The sequence below is a fragment of the Metarhizium album genome (genome assembly GCF_000804445.1).
Source record: "Metarhizium album ARSEF 1941 chromosome Unknown scaffold_12, whole genome shotgun sequence".
NCBI lineage: Eukaryota > Fungi > Ascomycota > Sordariomycetes > Hypocreales > Clavicipitaceae > Metarhizium > Metarhizium album.
The window spans coordinates 428,210-446,197 of record NW_024467586.1 but is presented as its reverse complement, the minus strand read 5'-3'; the positions used below and the strand labels follow the sequence as shown (position 1 = coordinate 446,197).

General features: G+C 52.3%; 6 protein-coding genes across 6 annotated transcripts; 3 read left to right on the top strand and 3 right to left on the bottom strand.

The window, feature by feature from the left end:
- Nucleotides 1-4,820: 4,820 nt before the first annotated feature.
- MAM_05133 (lipoxygenase) lies at nucleotides 4,821-5,256 on the top strand (the record flags this gene model as incomplete). Its single annotated transcript, XM_040823931.1, has 2 exons — nucleotides 4,821-5,020; nucleotides 5,109-5,256. The coding sequence occupies 2 exons, from the start codon at nucleotides 4,821-4,823 to the stop codon at nucleotides 5,254-5,256; spliced, it is 348 nt and encodes a 115-aa protein (XP_040678090.1).
- Nucleotides 5,257-6,398: 1,142 nt separating this feature from the next.
- On the top strand, nucleotides 6,399-7,556 carry MAM_05132 (uncharacterized protein; the record flags this gene model as incomplete). Its single annotated transcript, XM_040823930.1, has 1 exon — nucleotides 6,399-7,556. The coding sequence occupies one exon, from the start codon at nucleotides 6,399-6,401 to the stop codon at nucleotides 7,554-7,556; it is 1,158 nt and encodes a 385-aa protein (XP_040678089.1).
- A 233-nt stretch (nucleotides 7,557-7,789) lies between these two features.
- Nucleotides 7,790-9,525, bottom strand: MAM_05131 (prolyl-tRNA synthetase; the record flags this gene model as incomplete). Its single annotated transcript, XM_040823929.1, has 2 exons — nucleotides 7,790-9,038; nucleotides 9,104-9,525. The coding sequence occupies 2 exons, from the start codon at nucleotides 9,523-9,525 to the stop codon at nucleotides 7,790-7,792; spliced, it is 1,671 nt and encodes a 556-aa protein (XP_040678088.1).
- A 678-nt stretch (nucleotides 9,526-10,203) lies between these two features.
- On the top strand, nucleotides 10,204-12,039 carry MAM_05130 (T-complex protein 1 subunit alpha; the record flags this gene model as incomplete). Its single annotated transcript, XM_040823928.1, has 3 exons — nucleotides 10,204-10,291; nucleotides 10,362-10,447; nucleotides 10,513-12,039. 3 exons carry the CDS (start codon nucleotides 10,204-10,206, stop codon nucleotides 12,037-12,039), a joined length of 1,701 nt encoding a protein of 566 aa, XP_040678087.1.
- A 553-nt stretch (nucleotides 12,040-12,592) lies between these two features.
- On the bottom strand, nucleotides 12,593-13,611 carry MAM_05129 (cytochrome c reductase iron-sulfur subunit; the record flags this gene model as incomplete). Its single annotated transcript, XM_040823927.1, has 4 exons — nucleotides 12,593-12,774; nucleotides 12,888-13,038; nucleotides 13,107-13,195; nucleotides 13,332-13,611. The coding sequence occupies 4 exons, from the start codon at nucleotides 13,609-13,611 to the stop codon at nucleotides 12,593-12,595; spliced, it is 702 nt and encodes a 233-aa protein (XP_040678086.1).
- Nucleotides 13,612-14,172: 561 nt separating this feature from the next.
- Nucleotides 14,173-17,801, bottom strand: MAM_05128 (DNA damage-binding protein 1; the record flags this gene model as incomplete). The annotated part of the gene is made up of 3 exons (XM_040823926.1): nucleotides 14,173-14,472; nucleotides 14,530-17,623; nucleotides 17,707-17,801. The coding sequence occupies 3 exons, from the start codon at nucleotides 17,799-17,801 to the stop codon at nucleotides 14,173-14,175; spliced, it is 3,489 nt and encodes a 1,162-aa protein (XP_040678085.1).
- Between the last annotated feature and the right edge of the window lie 187 nt (nucleotides 17,802-17,988).

The window sequence follows — 17,988 nt, the reverse complement described above, 5'->3', positions numbered from 1 at the left end:
CGCGCCGGCGAGCTGACGACTTTCTGACGATGGCAGATGCCGGTAGGGTCAGTGGCTGCCACCAGTGCGAGCCTACATGACGCACAGAATTGTTGAGCGCAGAACTTGGACTTTGTACGGCCAAACGGTCACAGCCTCTGGGTAATCTGTGAGCGTCAGCTTCTTGCCAGTGTATTTTGTTTCGGATTTCCTGGAAACAGTTATGAAGCCGTAGGCTGTACAAACCCAGCGGCAGCACTCACCACCGTTGGATTCCATGTTGAATTGAGGCTAATTTGTGTCTTGGCTCCTTGCTGGTCCAGCTATTGAAACTTTGACAGCGGCCTTCCTGGGTCTAGAGCCAGGCAGCTTCAGGGCCAGCGGGGCGACAAGGACAAATTTGGCCCCGTCGCAGAGGCCGACGTTTAGCCTAAGAGTTCCTGAAAGGTGCACAAAAGCGGACCACAAGCCCACAGCATCGCCAAGCATCAACCCATGGTAATCCATTCGAGCAAGTGAGCAACGGCTATTAACGCCTCCCATCTCCTCCAGCATCCGTCGCCATCACTGACTGCCGTACTGCTAGTACCCCTCACACCACCGCCTGCATCCCACGGGCCAACACGGCCGCCGCATGGTCACCCTGGTCGCCCATGGCGATGGAGAAGTCGCAGAGTCATCAGAGGATAAGGCAACCGGATCGGCCAGGCCGACTACCTCTCCCAACCAAGAAGCAAGCCATCAGTGCCCGCGTCAACACCAGCGCTAGGAGGCGGGCGTCCCCAAGTCCTGGGTTCGAGGTCCACGTGGACCGGTATCATTGCAGCAATTGATTGTCATGTACTTGTCATCCCCCCATTTAGACCTGCGAGCGAAAGCGTCGTTGAAGGGACCCACAAGGCACACGCCATTCAAGCAGCAACATCAAACCAGCATAAGCCGCCACTGGCAGGCCCCTACTCCGTGCAATTGGCAACTCCCAGCTGGCTTGAGCGATCTAGCTAGCATACAACTCCATCCTTATTTGCACATGGGGTTCACCTGCATTAATCCCGCCGGCTCTCAGAAACGTGGATAGCTACTATGAAATCATGAACGGGGATGCGTGGTCCAGACTCGGGCCTTGATTCTGGGTTTGTCACCCGGCGTTCACCAACCGGGAAAAATTTTCAAAAAAATCAGGCCTTTTCTGTAGACTAAAAAGCTTAGCACGAGAGCTAACGCTACGGAGTACGAGACACACTTTCTTGAGTCCTGGCTCGGCAAGCCATCCGTCCCCACGAATAGACACAGACACGACTTTGGCTCTCGGGTGCGTAAGACTTGCCCAAACCAAGGTGGCGTATCACCTCACGGCTTGACCCGGGCAACAAACGTCAAGAGCCGTATTTGTCCATTTTCACTCTGAGACCAAGTATCTCAACACCTCACCAACCCAGGCCAAGAACCTCGTATACTCTATACAGACCGCCCTATGCTCCTCCAGCAGAAGACTTGGATCATGCTTTTGCAGTTGCATTGCATCCAAGACACAGAAAGCAATTGTTCCAAAGATACCCACAGTGAATTGGGTTACGAATGTAGAGCTAAGTAGCATGATGCTAAAACTCTCCATCTATACGATCATGGTGTCGTTGTTATCAGCATGGCACTCCAAGGAAATGATGCGGCCGACGCGGAGTGGGGGCTTGTTGCATCAATCGAGTTGCTTCTAGATGTAACATTAGAATCCCGACTTTTTCAAAACGTGACACCGGAGCGCGAGAAAACTACCTATTTGCGTATCAAAGCTGTATGACGGGTTTTGTGCATGCACATGCATGATGTAGGGCAACTTGCGGATGACTGTGCCCACCTTTTATACAAAGATTGCTGAGCGCTGACAACAGCTCGGCGAGCATCGGACCGCCATTTTGCGTCGTCGTTCCCTGTTCAATGCTCGACTATGTATTTCGTGGAGTCGTGGAGTCATAGGCGTGTTTGCACCTCACTAACCCAGCTATGCTTTCAATCAGAGGTGTCGACCAGCCTCGAGATAGCCTAGCACGTAATGAGAACATGCTTGAAACTGTTGCTTCAGCCGACTTCTTTCCACGGTAAAATTGAAGCCCTGAGTCAACACGTCTATAACTATGAGGTTTTAGAACCTGGCACTCTTAGACTCAAGTCGGTGTCAACGGCAGCGATGTAAGAGGTTTAAGAACTCGGGCTAGTGTGTGAGAGACCCAGCTATATCACTATGTAATCAGCCAAGACTGCCCTTGTACAGTGATACCGGTGGTGTGGCAAACTGATTCTCAACACATAGTGCGTCAGTCACTTTATGTCTTGTCTTCAAGATGCAAAGTTGTTGTATGCTTTTCGCACACGCCTTTCACCCGACGGATATTTAATCGACAAATACGCAAGATACAACAGTAGCCTTTGGCCCTTGGGCAAGCATACGAGGTATCCAAATCGGGACTGTAGACTCAGGGGTAGTACGAGTTTGGCGGTTTGGCAGCGCCAGCATATCTTCGCAACTTGCGGTACCACTATTCGTAGCGGCCACGAGGCAATAGTTAGTTCCACGTCCGGCCTGTCCCACTTCATGTGTACTCGGTGAATGGTAACGAGTATGGGATGGGGTGTGTGGTCAGTCGAGCATTGCGACCAGACTTGCTTGCTTGGCAAAGTCCCTGCATGAGCCGATGTCCTTGGCGGCATTCATACGATACCCTCATTTGACGATTGCCTCAAATAGATCATTTTCTCAAAACCTTGACCCATCCTCTTCTTGCGTGTTGTGCTGCTGCGCTGCGCCTCCGCAAGGACGTTGGGGTCTTGCTTGAGCCTTGGCGCTCCGGCGTGAGGGATCCTCGGGCACGTGGCAAGACGCCGAATTCCATGGACGAATTCCATGGAGGTCGAATTGTACAATTTGGCCAGCAATCGGTCGGTCCACTGTGGTGGCTTTGCTTCATTCTCGGCAGAATTAATACAGCGAGGTTCGGGTTGGAGTTTGAAGTTTGACTGGGTAAAAGGCCGGGTTGCACGCAGCCTTCCAAGTTTGAATGGGGTTAGCCGAGCACGGCCCCCGCCCCCGTCTCGCCTGCGGTGCTGTTCAATGCCGAGGCAGGCGCCCTTGACTGCCTGTTGCCTAACTCGCCAAGTTATTTAGTTAGTTGACCTGCGTTTGGCTCCCAAATTGCCTCGCCAGCTTTTTCTTCTTTCTATTATACCCGGTTCATTTCGGTTCATTTTCTTCTTCTCTTGCACTCTTGGGCACGAACTACAGGTTGTCATTCATGGGAAATTGGAATACTAGTCAGCCAGAAACAACATTTCGGCCCGCAAGTTGGGTCAACCGCCATCTACGCCAGCGGCTCGTCTCAAACCCTCCCGAGCAGTCACATTCGCACATCTGCCTTTGGAGCTGAGCACGCTACGTTCTAAAGGCATGCGGTAGCTTTCTGGAAATGCCGACTCGATAGCCCCGTTGTCACGAGACCCTTTCTTAAGGCGTTGACTCACGGCCAAGGAGTCCTGTCCCTGCGTCGGGTCGTGCTGCTGCCAACCTCATGTCGAGGGCGCGGCAAGTATGTGTGGCTGCTTCCATCACTCCGTACGCTGATCACGCCATTATGGATATCTGGTGAGAGTGATTTACATTGCCTCTAGGGACTAAAGTATCACGGGGGATAAGCATTGTGTTTTCTGGCTCTTTTGGACCAAAACAACCAGCATCTCTTGGTTTACCTTTACAGGAGAATGTTGTGCAAATGCGGAGCGTTCTTTGGACCAGATGGGGCATTCGGCCGTCTTGCCTCTCGAGCGCCACCTTGTCCCAACGTCTTTTGGCCGGCTGCTCATATAAGCTGCCAGGAATTATTTGCTGTGAAATTTCCAGCCCGCAGCTTCTGGGTGGCAGCTGAGTGGTTTCAACCCGCCGCTGCCTGTGGCGTTGAAACTCAAGGACGGAACGAGCAGCTGGCGACCGAGAGCTGAACGAAGCTGAACAGAGCTGTCCACTTGTGAACAACTCTATATGGCATGAGCGAACACAGCAAGTTGTAAACTGTTGATGAAATATGACAACGCCGGTAGCACGGAATTGACAAGACTTCAACAGGGCGACGACAATAGCTATACTACGTACTGCTATCGTTTCGTCCTCGTGTGTTCTTGCGATTATAATTCAACTTGGCTGTCGTCGGGCATATGCCGTTTTATATCTGTGGCTGGTGTACGCTCAGTATCTTTTCAGCATACGTCAGGTTTTGGGACGCAGGATTCATGCGTCTTGCAACAAACTCAACGTAATATACAGGTGGTAATTCACTACATATTCTCTCCGAGGGCATTCACTCCACTGCTGGTTCGTGATCGACACTTGTCTCTCACTTCGATATCGTGGCGAGCTTGAGAATTGCAAAACTCTGTCAACCATAAATATGCGTATTCCCGGGTTTAGCCTTCCGCTGCGGCCATCGAATGCGGCGCCGGTCCCTGAGCCCGATGAAATCCTGAAACATCGCTTGATGTCCGCAAAAAGGCACTCCAAGTTGGCATCAAGCATGTGCCCTTTGTGGACATAGACCCTTGTGTCTTCAACACCAGGCTTGTGAAACCGAAGCTGTCCACCGAATTAGGCATCTAGCATCAAGGCCTACGGAACAAACAGCACGTTCACTGCAAGTCTGGAACAGATATCGAGCAGGGAGCCAACTTGGGTCTGTTCCCGGACTGACATGACGATCGCTGCTTTGCCGATCAACTTGTCACAGGAATCAACCCTACCGTTTAGAAGATGACTGATGACCTCTGAACCGAATTTATCGAGGAGGCAAACCGAGGCGGATATGAGCAATGGGCGAAAACTCTTGCTGGGACCGATCGCACTTGGCTCTTTGTCCAGGACTGCCGTGCTACATCCCGTCGCCATTGTCTGCGACTACAAGGCCAACATGGCAAGCTCTGTTGTCATTTTCAACCAAAGGAAGCTCCCATCAGACCGAACTGACAAGGAAGAGAGCGACTGGCCATGGCGATGTGCCAAGACGTGAGCTCAAGTCTCGGACTGGATTCGTCACGAAGTCGGCGTTCACTTGACCCGCGCGTACATGATTGAGGCATCTGATTGTGGCCAGACACTGCACTACTCCATTGGATCACATTGGGCATAAACTCCTCGAGCCGCACTGGTACAGGACGCTCTCCCTGAACGCGGCCGCCAGATCTACCCTTGTGCCTCCTCCAATCATCAAGGACCTGGTTGGCCTGAAGCCCGACTCTTGACAAGTTTATTCGATATAAGTTTCAGAACTTTGACTTTGTCCAACGCCACATCCTTAACGGCTTGAAGTGACGAGACTTCCCCATCACGGCACAGGGCGTGTCCAACACCAAGTACAAGAACTACTATGCCAAGGACAGGGTCTCTATTGGTCCTGCATTGGAGAATACGTCGCGACAATGCTCCGAACCTACTACAAGGACAACAAGATGGTGTAGCTAGATCATTACATCACGGATTGGTCCAAGGAGACGAAAACAAACGGCTTCATCGGTACCCTGGACCAGCTGTGCGATGCTACCACCGTGGGCATTCGCATCGCAGCGCCGTTCTCACCGCTGTAAACTACCTCCAAAGTTTCCACCAGGCCTTTGTCCTTGCCAAACTACCCCGCCTCTGTAAAAAGACTTCTGTCATTATCTCAGGGCATATAAGAAGGCAGATGTCGTCGACGCGATGCCCATCGGTCGGTAGCTCTCAGTTCAGGTCCCGTGGCTGCTTAGTTTCAAAGCCCCTGGTGATCGTAGTCTGATTACATTTACGCAGTCCCAGTGGATGGCGCATTGTGGAAACTACAAGAATGATAAAGAAATCGGACCCATTAGCGAGCGCTTCTACAACGAGCTCAAGAAACTGGAAGTTGAATTGCTTGCCACCAGCAAGGCTACGGATGACGGAAGTATTCCTTACTCACCATGGACTCAACCAATGCGGTTTCGATTTTAATATAGCAATCCCATCATATTGCTCGAAGGATGCTTTCTCTCTCTCTCCCCCTTGTAGGTATGTATGGAACAGACGCTCGCCGCGGCATACACACCGTGGACTTCATAGCTACAGGCAAACTGACCCACGATGTCTCAGACCAGCTGTTAAATCATAACTAAAGACCACGCCCCGTCATGTAAATCGATCGATATATCGAGGCCAGAGGGAGTTGCCATGCCGTATGCGTACTCAACACTCAGACCGCAGCAACAATAGCATACTTGGTAGTTGACCTAACTGCTACTTCTCATCCCCACATTTCCCTTCTCCCCCCGTTCTGCTCGAGTATAAGGACAAGTTCAGACTTCACCTTGGTTCATCTCTTCTCTTCCCATGACGGCATCTCATCAGGCTACATAACATCACACACCCAGCCATGTCTCTGCCGAGCGCCACTTCCTCATCGCTGACGCTCGCCGAAGCCACCCAAGACGAGAAAGTCTACATCTGGACTCGCCACCAACACGTCTGGGCCCCAAGGCTCACGCCGCAGGCCTATGTCGACAGAGAAGAGTACTTGCTCACCTCGCAGCTCGCCCGAGACGGCGGCCACACCTCCTGGATCCTCACAGATCCCACCAGCACCGACGCCCACGGCGCCCCAGGAGGCCGTCCCATCCTCTCCTCCGTAGAGACCTACCGCAAGAGAGCCATCGTCCGCGACCCAGACGGCACCGTCCGCGACGTCACCGCCCACGGCCTCGCCAGCGTCTTCACCTTCGACGAGTTCCGGCGCCGCGGCTACGCCGGCCGAATGCTGGCCCTGGTCGGCGAGTCCCTCGCCAAACAGCAAGCCCGGGAGCCCGGCAGCGCCGAGTTCTCCGTCATGTTCTCCGACATTGGCAAGGACTTCTACGCCAACCACCAGTGGATGCCGTTCCCAAGCACTCACATGAGCTTTCCCGCCAAGCCGCCGCCCGCCACGCGCCCCGACGACCAGCTCACGCCCGTCACCGGCGACAACTTGCCCGCCGTCGCCCAGCTGGACGAGCAGACTCTGCGCCGCAAGCTGGCCGGGCCCCCCGGCAAGGGGTTCAAAGTGCGGGCAGCCATCGTGCCGGACTTCGCCACGTACGACTGGCAGCTGGCCAGGGAGAGACTCATCTGCAACTACATGCTGGGCAGGGCGCCCGCCGTCCACGGGGCCATCTACACGCCCGCGGACGCCTCGGGCTCGCGCGTCTGGATGCTCTGGTCCAACGTTTGCCACGGGGGCCAGGAGAAGCCCGAGGACAATGTTTTGAATATCCTTCACTACGCCGTCGAGAATGACGCCATTTCGGACGAGGACATGTCGAGGGCACTGGAGGCCATTATGGGTCTTGCGCGCAGCAACGCCCGGGACTGGCTTTGTGCCAAGATAGACATGTGGAATCCTGACGAGCGGACGCAAAGACTGCTGCGGAATATTCCTCATCTCGAGGGCGAGCTTGTTACTCGCGAGGAAACAAACATTCCGGCCCTCAGGTGGTTTGGTCACGGTCCCGTGTCTGACGTCGAGTGGGTTGATAATGAAAAGTTTGAGTGGTGTTGATAGCCTTGGACATCATGACATGGCAAAGGCCACAGGGACGTAGTCACAACACGGGTTCATAATCGTCATTTCATCTCTATCTATTCTACCCCGTGGTGAATATCTTCGGTGTAAATCATTGAAAATCAGACACACAACCACTTTTTCTCTTGTCCCTTAAATGCCAGGACTCCTATTGCTACATGCTACTCCAAGCGCCGAAATCATATTCCCTCTCCTTCTTGTCTGTCTCTCTAGTAGCTTCTGCCAAACATGACCCATTTCTGTGCTTTGCTAAAGCATTCAGGGTTCAAGCATGCAGTTTCACCGGGAACAAGCTCGTCCCCGTCGGGCTGCTCGAAGGGAATGCAGAGACTCTTCATGCCCATGGAAGGCACCTTTTGGTTCTCCGGGACTTCTCGGTTGTCGTCCACGCGGGTGGTCAATTCCTTGATGCGGTCCTCACATTTACCATCCAGACAGAAAGGAATGAGGACAACATTCTTTTCATCAAGCGTGGGGAGAACATCTTCCCACTTGGTGATCTTCTTGCGGTGCTCTCTGAAGGCGGCTTCCGCTTTCTTATACATGTCCGCTTGAATACTTTCCAAGAGCTCGGGGATCTTGGCCGCAAGGTCAGCAATAGGGATGGTTCCCTTCTCACCAGTGTCACGTCGAGCATAAGAGACAACTTCCTTGGCTGCATCCTTGGGCCCGAACTCAAGTCGCACTGGAACACCCTTCATCTCCCAGTCGTTGAACTTCCAGGCTGGCGTATAGCCCTCTCTCCAGTCTGACTGTGTGCGAACACCAGCCTTCTTGAGGGTCGCACGCATATCCTCAATCTGCTCTTCGTGCTTCTGTCTATCCTCGGGCTTGGTGTTCTTGTTTATACCGACAGGAATAAAAATGGCTTGGGTTTGGGCGACACGGGGAGGGAGAACAAGACCCTTGTCATCACCGTGCACCATAACCATTACGCCGATGACTCGGGTGGACAGGCCCCAAGAGTTTTGCCACACGTGAACATGCTGGCCCTTGTTGTGGGGGTCCTCGACTGTGATTTGGAACATTTTACTGAAGTTCTGTCCCAAGCAGTGAGACGTGGCCCCCTGAATACCTCTACCGTTGGAAGGAATGTATCCCTCGACGGTCGCAGTATAGTATCCTCCAGCAAACTTCTCGTTTTCAGTCTTCCAGCCCCGAACTACAGGCACGGCAAGAAGCTGCTCGTACACACCTGCGTACAGTTCCAAAATTTCCAGGACTTCTTTTCCTGCCAATTCTTCGGTCAGATGGGCAGTGTGGCCTTCTTGCCACAGGAATTCTCGAGTTCGGAGGAACGGAGTGGTCTGCTTAGCTTCCCAACGTACGACAGAGTTCCACTGGTTCAGTCGGAGGGGAAGGTCTCTGTGGCTACGGATCCATTTCGCGTAGTAAGGGTACATGACAGCCTCGGAGGTTGGACGAATGGCGACAGGAACGTCGAGCTTCTTGTCACCACTACATGTCTGTTAGCATCTGCGCAACGCGTTCCTGCTTGGTAGCAAGGTCATGTCAATACGTACGCTCTCTCAACCCAGGCCAGTTCGGGCGCGAAGCCATCCACGTGGTCTTTCTCCTTGTCGAGCGACGTCTTGGACAAAAAGAGGGGAAAGCTCGCCTCTTCCACACCAAGTTCTTCAATATGACCCGAGAACCATTTGCGGATAGTGCCCCAGATGTGCATAGACAAAGGACGCAAAACAAAGAAACCTGAAATTTCTTGGTAGTACTCGACCATTTCGGCCTTGAGGACTACCTCTTGATACCATGCTGAGAAATTCTCATCCTTGGGGTTAGTAATTCCAATAATCTCGTCCATCTTCTTGCCTCCAACAACGGGAAGAGCGGTCTTCTTCGCCGCCTTTGCAGCCTTTTCGGCAGCGAGATGGGCCTGTTTCTCGGCCTTCTTCAAGGCACTTTTCGACAGCTCAGGGGCGGCGTCCATTTCTTGCGATTCGGTCTCGAGAACAGGGCAGCGGGAAAATTGGCAACTGCTGTGATAACAACGACAACGAAAACAATAGATATATAAACTTTCCAATGAGTCAACCACTTTGATTCTCCCAGGGAATAGTGGAAGTGTGACTCGAGAAGGCTGAGTTTTTTGGCTAGTGTTGTTCGAGGAAGGAGCAGATAAGGAATCCGGTGACTCTTACTCTGGTGGTCGTCGGAGCAAGCTTGGGGTCGCTGGGCAAGCGTGCCCCACGACCCTTGCCCTTCTTTCCCCTTCGTTGGAAGGAGGGGCAATTCCTGGGGCACCATTCAAAATTTCATTCCAAACGTGCGCTGTCCAATCAGCGCCCTGAGCTTTGCCCCTTCTGTCGTTAGTTAGTTGGTCATGGTTGGGGCAAGTATTCAAGGGCTGGTCCCCGGGCCGTGCGCCACTAACTACTAAGTTCTAACAACCTGACCGCTGTACGGAGTAGCAAATACCTTGTGGCCGTTGGTTGCTCCTGTCCTGACCCGCTCGCCGCTTCGGAACTGGAACAATTCTGCTTCCGGGCAAAAAAGTTGAGGGGCAGCAGCCGGACTGGGGAGAGAAGCGCTGGAGCTGCCGGACAAACCACGACTGCCAGCTTCCTAGACGACAACATATTGCTCGACAAACTGGACAGCCACATAAATGGCGTCTATGTTCGAGCAACCCCGGAATGGCACCCTTTTTTTGGGCGGCCAGAAGATCTCAGGGTCCGACATTCGTGATCAGAACGGTATGCCCTTTAGACTTGTCGGTGGGGTGGCTGGCAGTCGAGCATGTTTTTATGCTAATCGTTGGTCCAGTCCTCGCTACCCAAGCAATCGCAAATGTCGTCAAGAGCTCCTTCGGCCCCAGCGGTTTGGATAAGATGATGGTGGACGACATTGGTGTAAGAGCCTTCCCATTCGACCGTGATACTCGTCGTTGAAGAACATGCCCCTCACACACGCTCAGGACGTTACGGTTACCAACGACGGCGCCACGATTCTTAGCCTTCTCGATGTCGAGGATCCTGCCGGTAAAATCCTCGTCGACTTGGCACAACAACAAGACAAGGAAGTTGGAGATGGCACCACGTCCGTTGTTCTCATTGCCGCTGAGTTGCTGCGAAGAGGCAACGAGCTGATGAAGAACCGTATACACCCCACCACCATCATCACCGGCTACAGACTGGCTCTCCGAGAAGCTGTAAAGTATCTCAATGAGAATGTCAGTATCAAGGTCGAAAATCTCGGACGCGATTCTCTTATCAGCATTGCCAAGACATCCATGTCCAGCAAGATTATTGGCGCCGACTCTGATTTCTTCGCCGATATGGTAGTTGACGCCATTCAGGCAGTCAAGACCACCAACAATAGAAACGAGACAAAATATCCCGTGAAAGCCGTCAATATTCTGAAGGCTCACGGAAAGGGCATCCGCGAATCGATGCTTATCAAAGGATACGCCCTCAACTGCACCGTTGCATCTCAGGCGATGCCCACTCGAATCCAGGATGCTAGGATTGCCATTTTGGACATGAACCTGCAAAAGGAAAGGATGAAGATGGGAGTGCAGATCACTGTTGACGATCCTCAACAATTAGAGCAGATCCGGGCCCGCGAGTCTGGCATGATTCTGGAACGGGTTGAGCTTATTCTCAAGGCTGGAGCAAACGTCATTCTTACTACCAAGGGCATTGACGATCTCGTTCTCAAGATGTTTGTCGAGCGCGGCGCCATGGGTGTCAGAAGATGCAAGAAGGAGGACCTGCGACGGATTGCCAAGGCCACCGGCGGTCTTCTCTTGAGCACCTTATCTGACCTCAATGGCGACGAGAAGTTCGAGCCCTCGTACCTTGGCCACGCTGACGAAGTTAGCCAGGAGCGCATCTCCGATGACGAGTGCATTCTTGTCAAAGGACCCAAGGTCCACTCATCTTCATCCATTGTCCTGCGTGGCCCCAACGACTACTCCCTCGATGAGATGGAGCGGTCAGTGCATGATTCCTTGTGCGCCGTGAAGCGGACCCTGGAAAGCGGAAGCATTGTCCCTGGCGGCGGCGCCGTCGAAACCGCTCTGCACATTTATCTGGAAGAGTTTGCCGGCACCGTCGGATCTCGCGAGCAGCTCGCCATTGGCGAATTCGCCCAGTCGCTGCTCATCATTCCCAAAACCTTGGCTGTTAACGCTGCCAAGGATGGAGCCGAGCTCGTTGCCCAGCTTCGATCACGGCACGCCCTGTCACAACGCATCCAAGAAGGCGACGGGAGCGAAGATGAAAAGACAATCGCTAGAAAGAAGGGCTACAAGAACTACGGTCTGGACCTGATGCGTGGCAAGGTTGTGGATGAGCTAAAGCAAGGCGTTTTGGAGCCCAGCATCAGCAAGGTGCGACAGCTGAAGAGTGCCGTAGAAGCTTGCATCAGCATCATGAGAATTGATACCCTGATCAAGTTAGATCCGGAGCAACAGGCAGAGGATGATGGCCACGGTCACTAAAGAGAAAAAAAAGGGGGGTTGCAGACTGGGAAAGGCAATTGGGTTACCCTGGTTGTAATTAGATGTTTCGGTATGACGTAGGCTTAGCCTTGAATCTGAAGGAAATGCTCCGAAACTTCCCGCATGTTGGACTGTTCGTTGGTCTAGTTCCTGTGATATGTTATGCATTGTGCAGCTTGGGAAAGTCACATGCAGGGCTTGCAGTAAGTAACGTTAGTGTTCGTCTCGACAGACGGCAGCTGACACCTACATACTGCCAATTCAAGGGATGCAACAGTAATACCCGCATGTGATGCGGCAAATCTGGCAGAACAAATGAAACGGTTTTCATAGTACGTTTTTATTTTCATACACAGCCCGTAGCTCACGTCTAAGAAACGGGAGTGGCGCCACATTCGGACATGGCAGCTTCTTCTCGCCAACTGTCCTTTTCCTTGTCCCTACTACTACTTGCCACCGTCTTCTCCTCTACAATTCCCGCACAGCATTTAACAAGGATTTCTATTTGTCGATCGCTCGATACTAGCCTTACTCGTACACCAGACTCAACTACTCAACCAACAACCAGCTTGCCCTCCTCGGGGAAGTCGTATTCGGGAATTTCGAGGTTAAGGGGCGCAGGTCCCTTTCTTATCCGGCCAGAGATATCGTAGTGGGAGCCGTGGCAGGGGCAGAACCAGCCGCCGTAATCGCCGGCCTCGCCGATGGGGACACAGCCCAGATGGGTGCAAACACCTGACGTGGAGGTTAGTATGGGTGCCCATATGCGGTTTCCAGCATAACCGGTAGGCTCGGGAGCCACTATCAGAAATGCCTCCAGGCCCTAGCCGCTGTCGGAGTCTTCTTACCAAGCATCACAAGCCATTCGGGCTGCTTGACGCGCTCGTCATCGGTCTGGGGGTCTCGCAAGCTCGCGACGTTGACCTTGTTGGCCTGGTCGATTTCGTCTTGGGTTCGGTGTCGGATAAAGACGGGCTTCCCACGCCACTTGATAATGACCTAAGGGAATCAAGTTAAGATCGAAGTGCCCCGTCAATTGAAGTCGTTGTCTCTTGAGACCGACTCACGTTCTTGCCCTCGGGAATGGCGTTCAAGTCGACCTCGACCTTGGCCATGGCCAAGACATCAGCGGAAGCGGACATGTTGACGAGGAATTCTGCACCCGAAAAACATCAGCATCATCCGTGGGACCACTCCTCTGTCTGGTTGCGCATTCGTCGCGGTTGCAAAAGGCTCAATGGCTCCCCAAACCCCCTCGGTGTTGGAAAATAAAACAGTCGGGAGTGGCATACCCTGTACAGTGCTCTTGGCTCCGGCAGCGGACAGAGCGCCCATCGCGCCGACCATGAAGTAGGAAAAGAGCTTGTTGCTGCCCTCGCCCTTCTTGGACATGTACTTTCCAAAGTCCGGAATCGAGCTGCCCTTGTCAGATCCCATCTTGAAAGGGCTTTGGTAGGAAGAAGCCGCGCTGTCCGATCGCACGGCCGTGGTGCTGAGAGCGCGCAGCGCCGGCATGGCAGGCTTAGCAGCGGAGCGTAGGCATAGCCTAGATGCGGAAGTAAGAGACGCCATCGTGAGGAGGGTTGCTCGATGCCGGCGACGGGGTAGAGGGAGTATCCAGAGAAGTTATGGGTTCTATATTGCGAATTTCGAGGTACAGCCGCCGGATGATTTTCAGGCGGTTGTTGCCTCAGGCTATAAGAATATCTCGGAAATTGGTAGCTCCTGATTGGATGGCGCGGTCTATCTAGAGTCGTGCTACCCGGGCTCGCCCGGGTACGTACCTCCTTCCCACGCTAATCACCATGCTATGCTGCTCACATGCAGCAGGTTTGACGGCCCATTTTTTAGCTTGACAACATAAAGTACGCATTCCATACAGAATATGAAGTTGATTTTTTTCATCCCAAGTATGTTGCTTTCAAGACGGATCAATACCATTTCCCCTTCAGCCGAGTTGGTAAGCCGGCCAATGTGCCAAGATAGATTTCTCGATAGCCCATTCCCTGACTGCATTTCCAAAATGACGCCGACATTGCCATGCCAACATAACTTCACCTCTCACATGAATCCATACATGTATATTACGTATTTGTCTATTTAGGATTTGATGATCCATAGGGTTTCATACCCTCAGTGCATCCTCCTCAGTTCTTCAATCATAGTTCTCATATCCTCAACACTTGGTCCAAGGCCCTCGCAGACAAGTTCCTGTTTTGCCTCGTCTAAATCCAGAAATCTTTCTATCATTTCCCCATCCACAAAGCGGAAGGGCCCATCGCCTTCACGAGCCTGGTTCCTGAACGCGCGCCAAAGGTCGAAACTGATATTTCCGGGAGCATAGATGTAGTCTTGAAGCTTCGATTGGAAAGTAAGAAGCAGATCCTGATAGTTTCGTGAAATCTCGCCGAACAGATATAACGTCCCTTCAACCTGTACTGGTATTAGCTCTCGGGATCAAAAGGTGATGATGCTTTCTGACAAACGTACTGATCCGAGGAAGGCCTTGGGAGAGAGTACAGCATTCTCGTTTGGCGCGACATGTAATTTCCTGATTCGGTTAATCTGTTCCCCAATGTTGATCTCACTCGTGACTTCCAGCATGTTACGGTCTTGCTCAGTAGGAGCTTCTGGGTCTCGCTGCAAAACAATTATGTTCCCCTGGGCGTCTGCTTCCAACCATCTCTCCCCGTTGAGATGCGATACAGATGTCGCCCAACCAGGCTGATAATGTCGCGCCGTCTGCTGTAGTCTCGCACCGGAGCCACCTTTGGGTGGAATGAACTCTACCAGGGTCAAAGATTGCATTAGGTCGACCACTCCAATCACGTTGCCAGAGACGTCGAGGTCCACTGGAAATGATGCTGGGCGATAGGCTGCCAATTTGTGCAGAGAGCCGAATACAGCGGTTTCTTCCACATAACTGTACACCACCACGGTCTTCGACAGACCGGCCACAATATACTCTCCCAGCGTGCTGAGGCATCGACATGCGCCCTTCAGATTGTGAGAGACAATTTGGTAAACGTGACGATTTTCGTCAACACCAAGAACCAGAATTCGCCCACGGGTATCATTGTCCTCGACGGCATCATCGTCGCTTATGAAACTTGTACCGATGATAAACCGCTCTGCCATGTTTCCCGTGCTGTCTGGTAACTCTGCCCGGATAACGGCCTCGACCATTTCCAACGATGTGGAGGCGTTGAGGATGAATGGTTTTCCGAGTTCTTGGAAAACAATTTCGTCAACTAATCTGAATGAGCTTGTTATAACCTCCTCGTTGTGGATAAGCTGCTTCTTGATACAACCGAGCCCAAAGACCTTCAGTGTGGGCGAATATGCAACCCGTCGGACGGTTTCCTTCATTGAGAGTGTCTTTACGTGCGTGAGACGTTCCTTATCAATATGACTAAGTCGAATATGATTGTCCGTCGAAAGAATGATAGAGTTCGGAAATGCCTCCGAGTCAAATGGTGCGACATACGTTGCGTCGTCTGCAGTCGTTGCCGAGTAAATGATTCTTCCTTCCGCGCTATAAATCAAGCTGGCATGCTCAGTTGTTGCGAAAACGTTGCAAGTTCCATCCTCCTGGGGAAGAATATGCAACCGAGCAGGGCTACTCCCTAAAGTGACGCTTTTCCGGCCTGATGTTGTGTATCCTTGCGTCGACACATTGAACGTAACGACGTTTCCATCCTCCAAAGCAACCAGGAGGGTTGGTCCAGAAACACTTGATGGATGAAGTTGCACCAGGGCAATATCTCGTGGCACAGAAGCACTGTCTTCAGTCTGTCTGAGAGTTTCGCCATGCAGAGGCTGTAGTGTGGCGAGATTGACAATGGATATAGTACCTGAAGTCCACCATCCCACCACCCCTATGTCAGGAGAACCTCTAGCAGCATGTAGACACGAGATCTGATCCAGCTGACCTGAGGATTCATCCCTAAAGGTGTCACGAGAAACGGCCGCTAGATCGTTGTGTAAGTTCAACGAAACCAGCAATGAGCCATCAATTGAAAGCAAAACCCATGCTGAATTTGCCGACGCAGCTGTGATTGCCTTTCCACAGGGGGCATCCCATGAGCACAGGCTCACACCACTTTCCGAGTGTAGTAAGACAGCTGATTGAGGGGTCACTTGCAGGAGCCGCCCATCGGATGTGTTGACAGCCAGTAAGGTCTCCTTGCTTAAAGTCAGACCTTGGAAGTCGTAAACTTCTTCTATGCCGCCCGCTGAGTCGAACCTAAGCACTCTTGTGTCTGCAACTGAAGATACCACAAGTGTATCTACGCGGCTCGACCCGTGTGATCGCAAGGTGAAGAGGCCTTTGGTGTGCTGTATTTCATCAAGAATACCCTCATCTTCAAGACCAACACCGCTCCGAATGCTTCGCAGGCTGCCATCATGATAAGCACCGCATCCAGCTACAATCCTAGCCTGACCCGAAGAGAACGCGTTCCCGAACTGACTATCACCTTCTCTGTTCCCCATGTCCATGATTGCAAAATCTAGAATAGGGGCGTTGTTGGATAAAGTCTTGACCAGCAACATGACTTTCGCTTCAATGTCAATACGGAGCAACTGCGAGTCGCCGTGGTGAGATGCCAAGAAGAGCATGTTGTGTCCCATATAAACCAGGGACGATGCTCGGGAGGTATATGCTGATGAGTCAGGGAACCTCATAGACGAAACAGCCATGCCGGTCACCACAATACCGGTCGCTTCAACTGTGGTCTCTATGGTCAAGATATCCAATCGTCCATAGTCATCGGCTAACAAGTAGTGGATGTCGTCATATTCCGCCCATGCTACATATATTTTCGGATCCTGCAGACTTGATGAAACGCTCGAGTAGGTGAGGCTGTCGAAGTACGTCAGTAGTGTTTCTCCAACGACTAATAATCCACCTAGGTGCGCCTTTGTCCCTTCATTATTGCGAACATGATATCGTTTCTCCTCGTTGAAGGGGACTGGGATAAGCATAGATGCATAAGGGTCCGAGATGACCTGATCCAGCTCTCTCTCCCTGTGTGGATCAAACCTGGCCACATCACCGCCTTTGTCGTCCTTGGTGAGCCGGTATACAGCTATCCGAGCCTCTTCTTGGTCGAGCTGCGTCTTGTATAAAAAGGCAATTTTGGGATGGCCGGTTCGGCTGTGTAGGAAAGTGCTTGCTTTCATCCAGAGCTCAGTTAATCGCACTTGATCGAGAGCCACCAGCTTTGTTGTTGCTCCCTTTCGCGTGGGTAGACGAAATACGTTTAGGACGCCTTCCCAAAGATGCATGGCCATAAATTTGCCTGTAGGGTCGACCAAGCACTTGTTTTGGCTCTGCGAATGCCGCATGTATTGTTCGGCAGCATCCTCAATGGTTTGCTCGACCGTTTCCAGCTGGTTCGTCTCGGGATTCCAAGCAAAGTTGAAATACTGCAATCGATCGGTGCCTATGAAGAGCAAATCGGTCTCCGAGTCCTTGGGTTGCAGGCGTTGAAGCATGGAGATGGTCCCGTAAATTAGCTTTGTGTGCAGACAAGTCATGCCTTCATCAGTAAGACGCCATATCTCGAGACGATTCGCTTTTCTGCCAACACCCAAAGTCAGTACGCGAGTCCAAGGACACGAGTGTGGTACCAGTCTTGAGCTGGAACAGCTTGGGCAACTCACGCGACTACCAAGTCCTCCGCATCTGAGGACAAGAACCTAATGCGCAGAGCATGTCGAATGCTCGTCGGCTTGTGCACCGGCGCAATGTACGACATGGTCAATGTCAAGGCAAGGCAATGCGAGAATGCACAATGGAAACGGCCCTCCTTGAGAGCCACATGAAGAGCTCCATGTAATATGATGGTGTTGAGTTGCGCCAGCTGTCGTCTGGTTGACTGGTCATTGGTGACCGGAGTTATTAGGGCGGACATGTGGAGGCGCTGGCCAGACAGTCCCAGACAA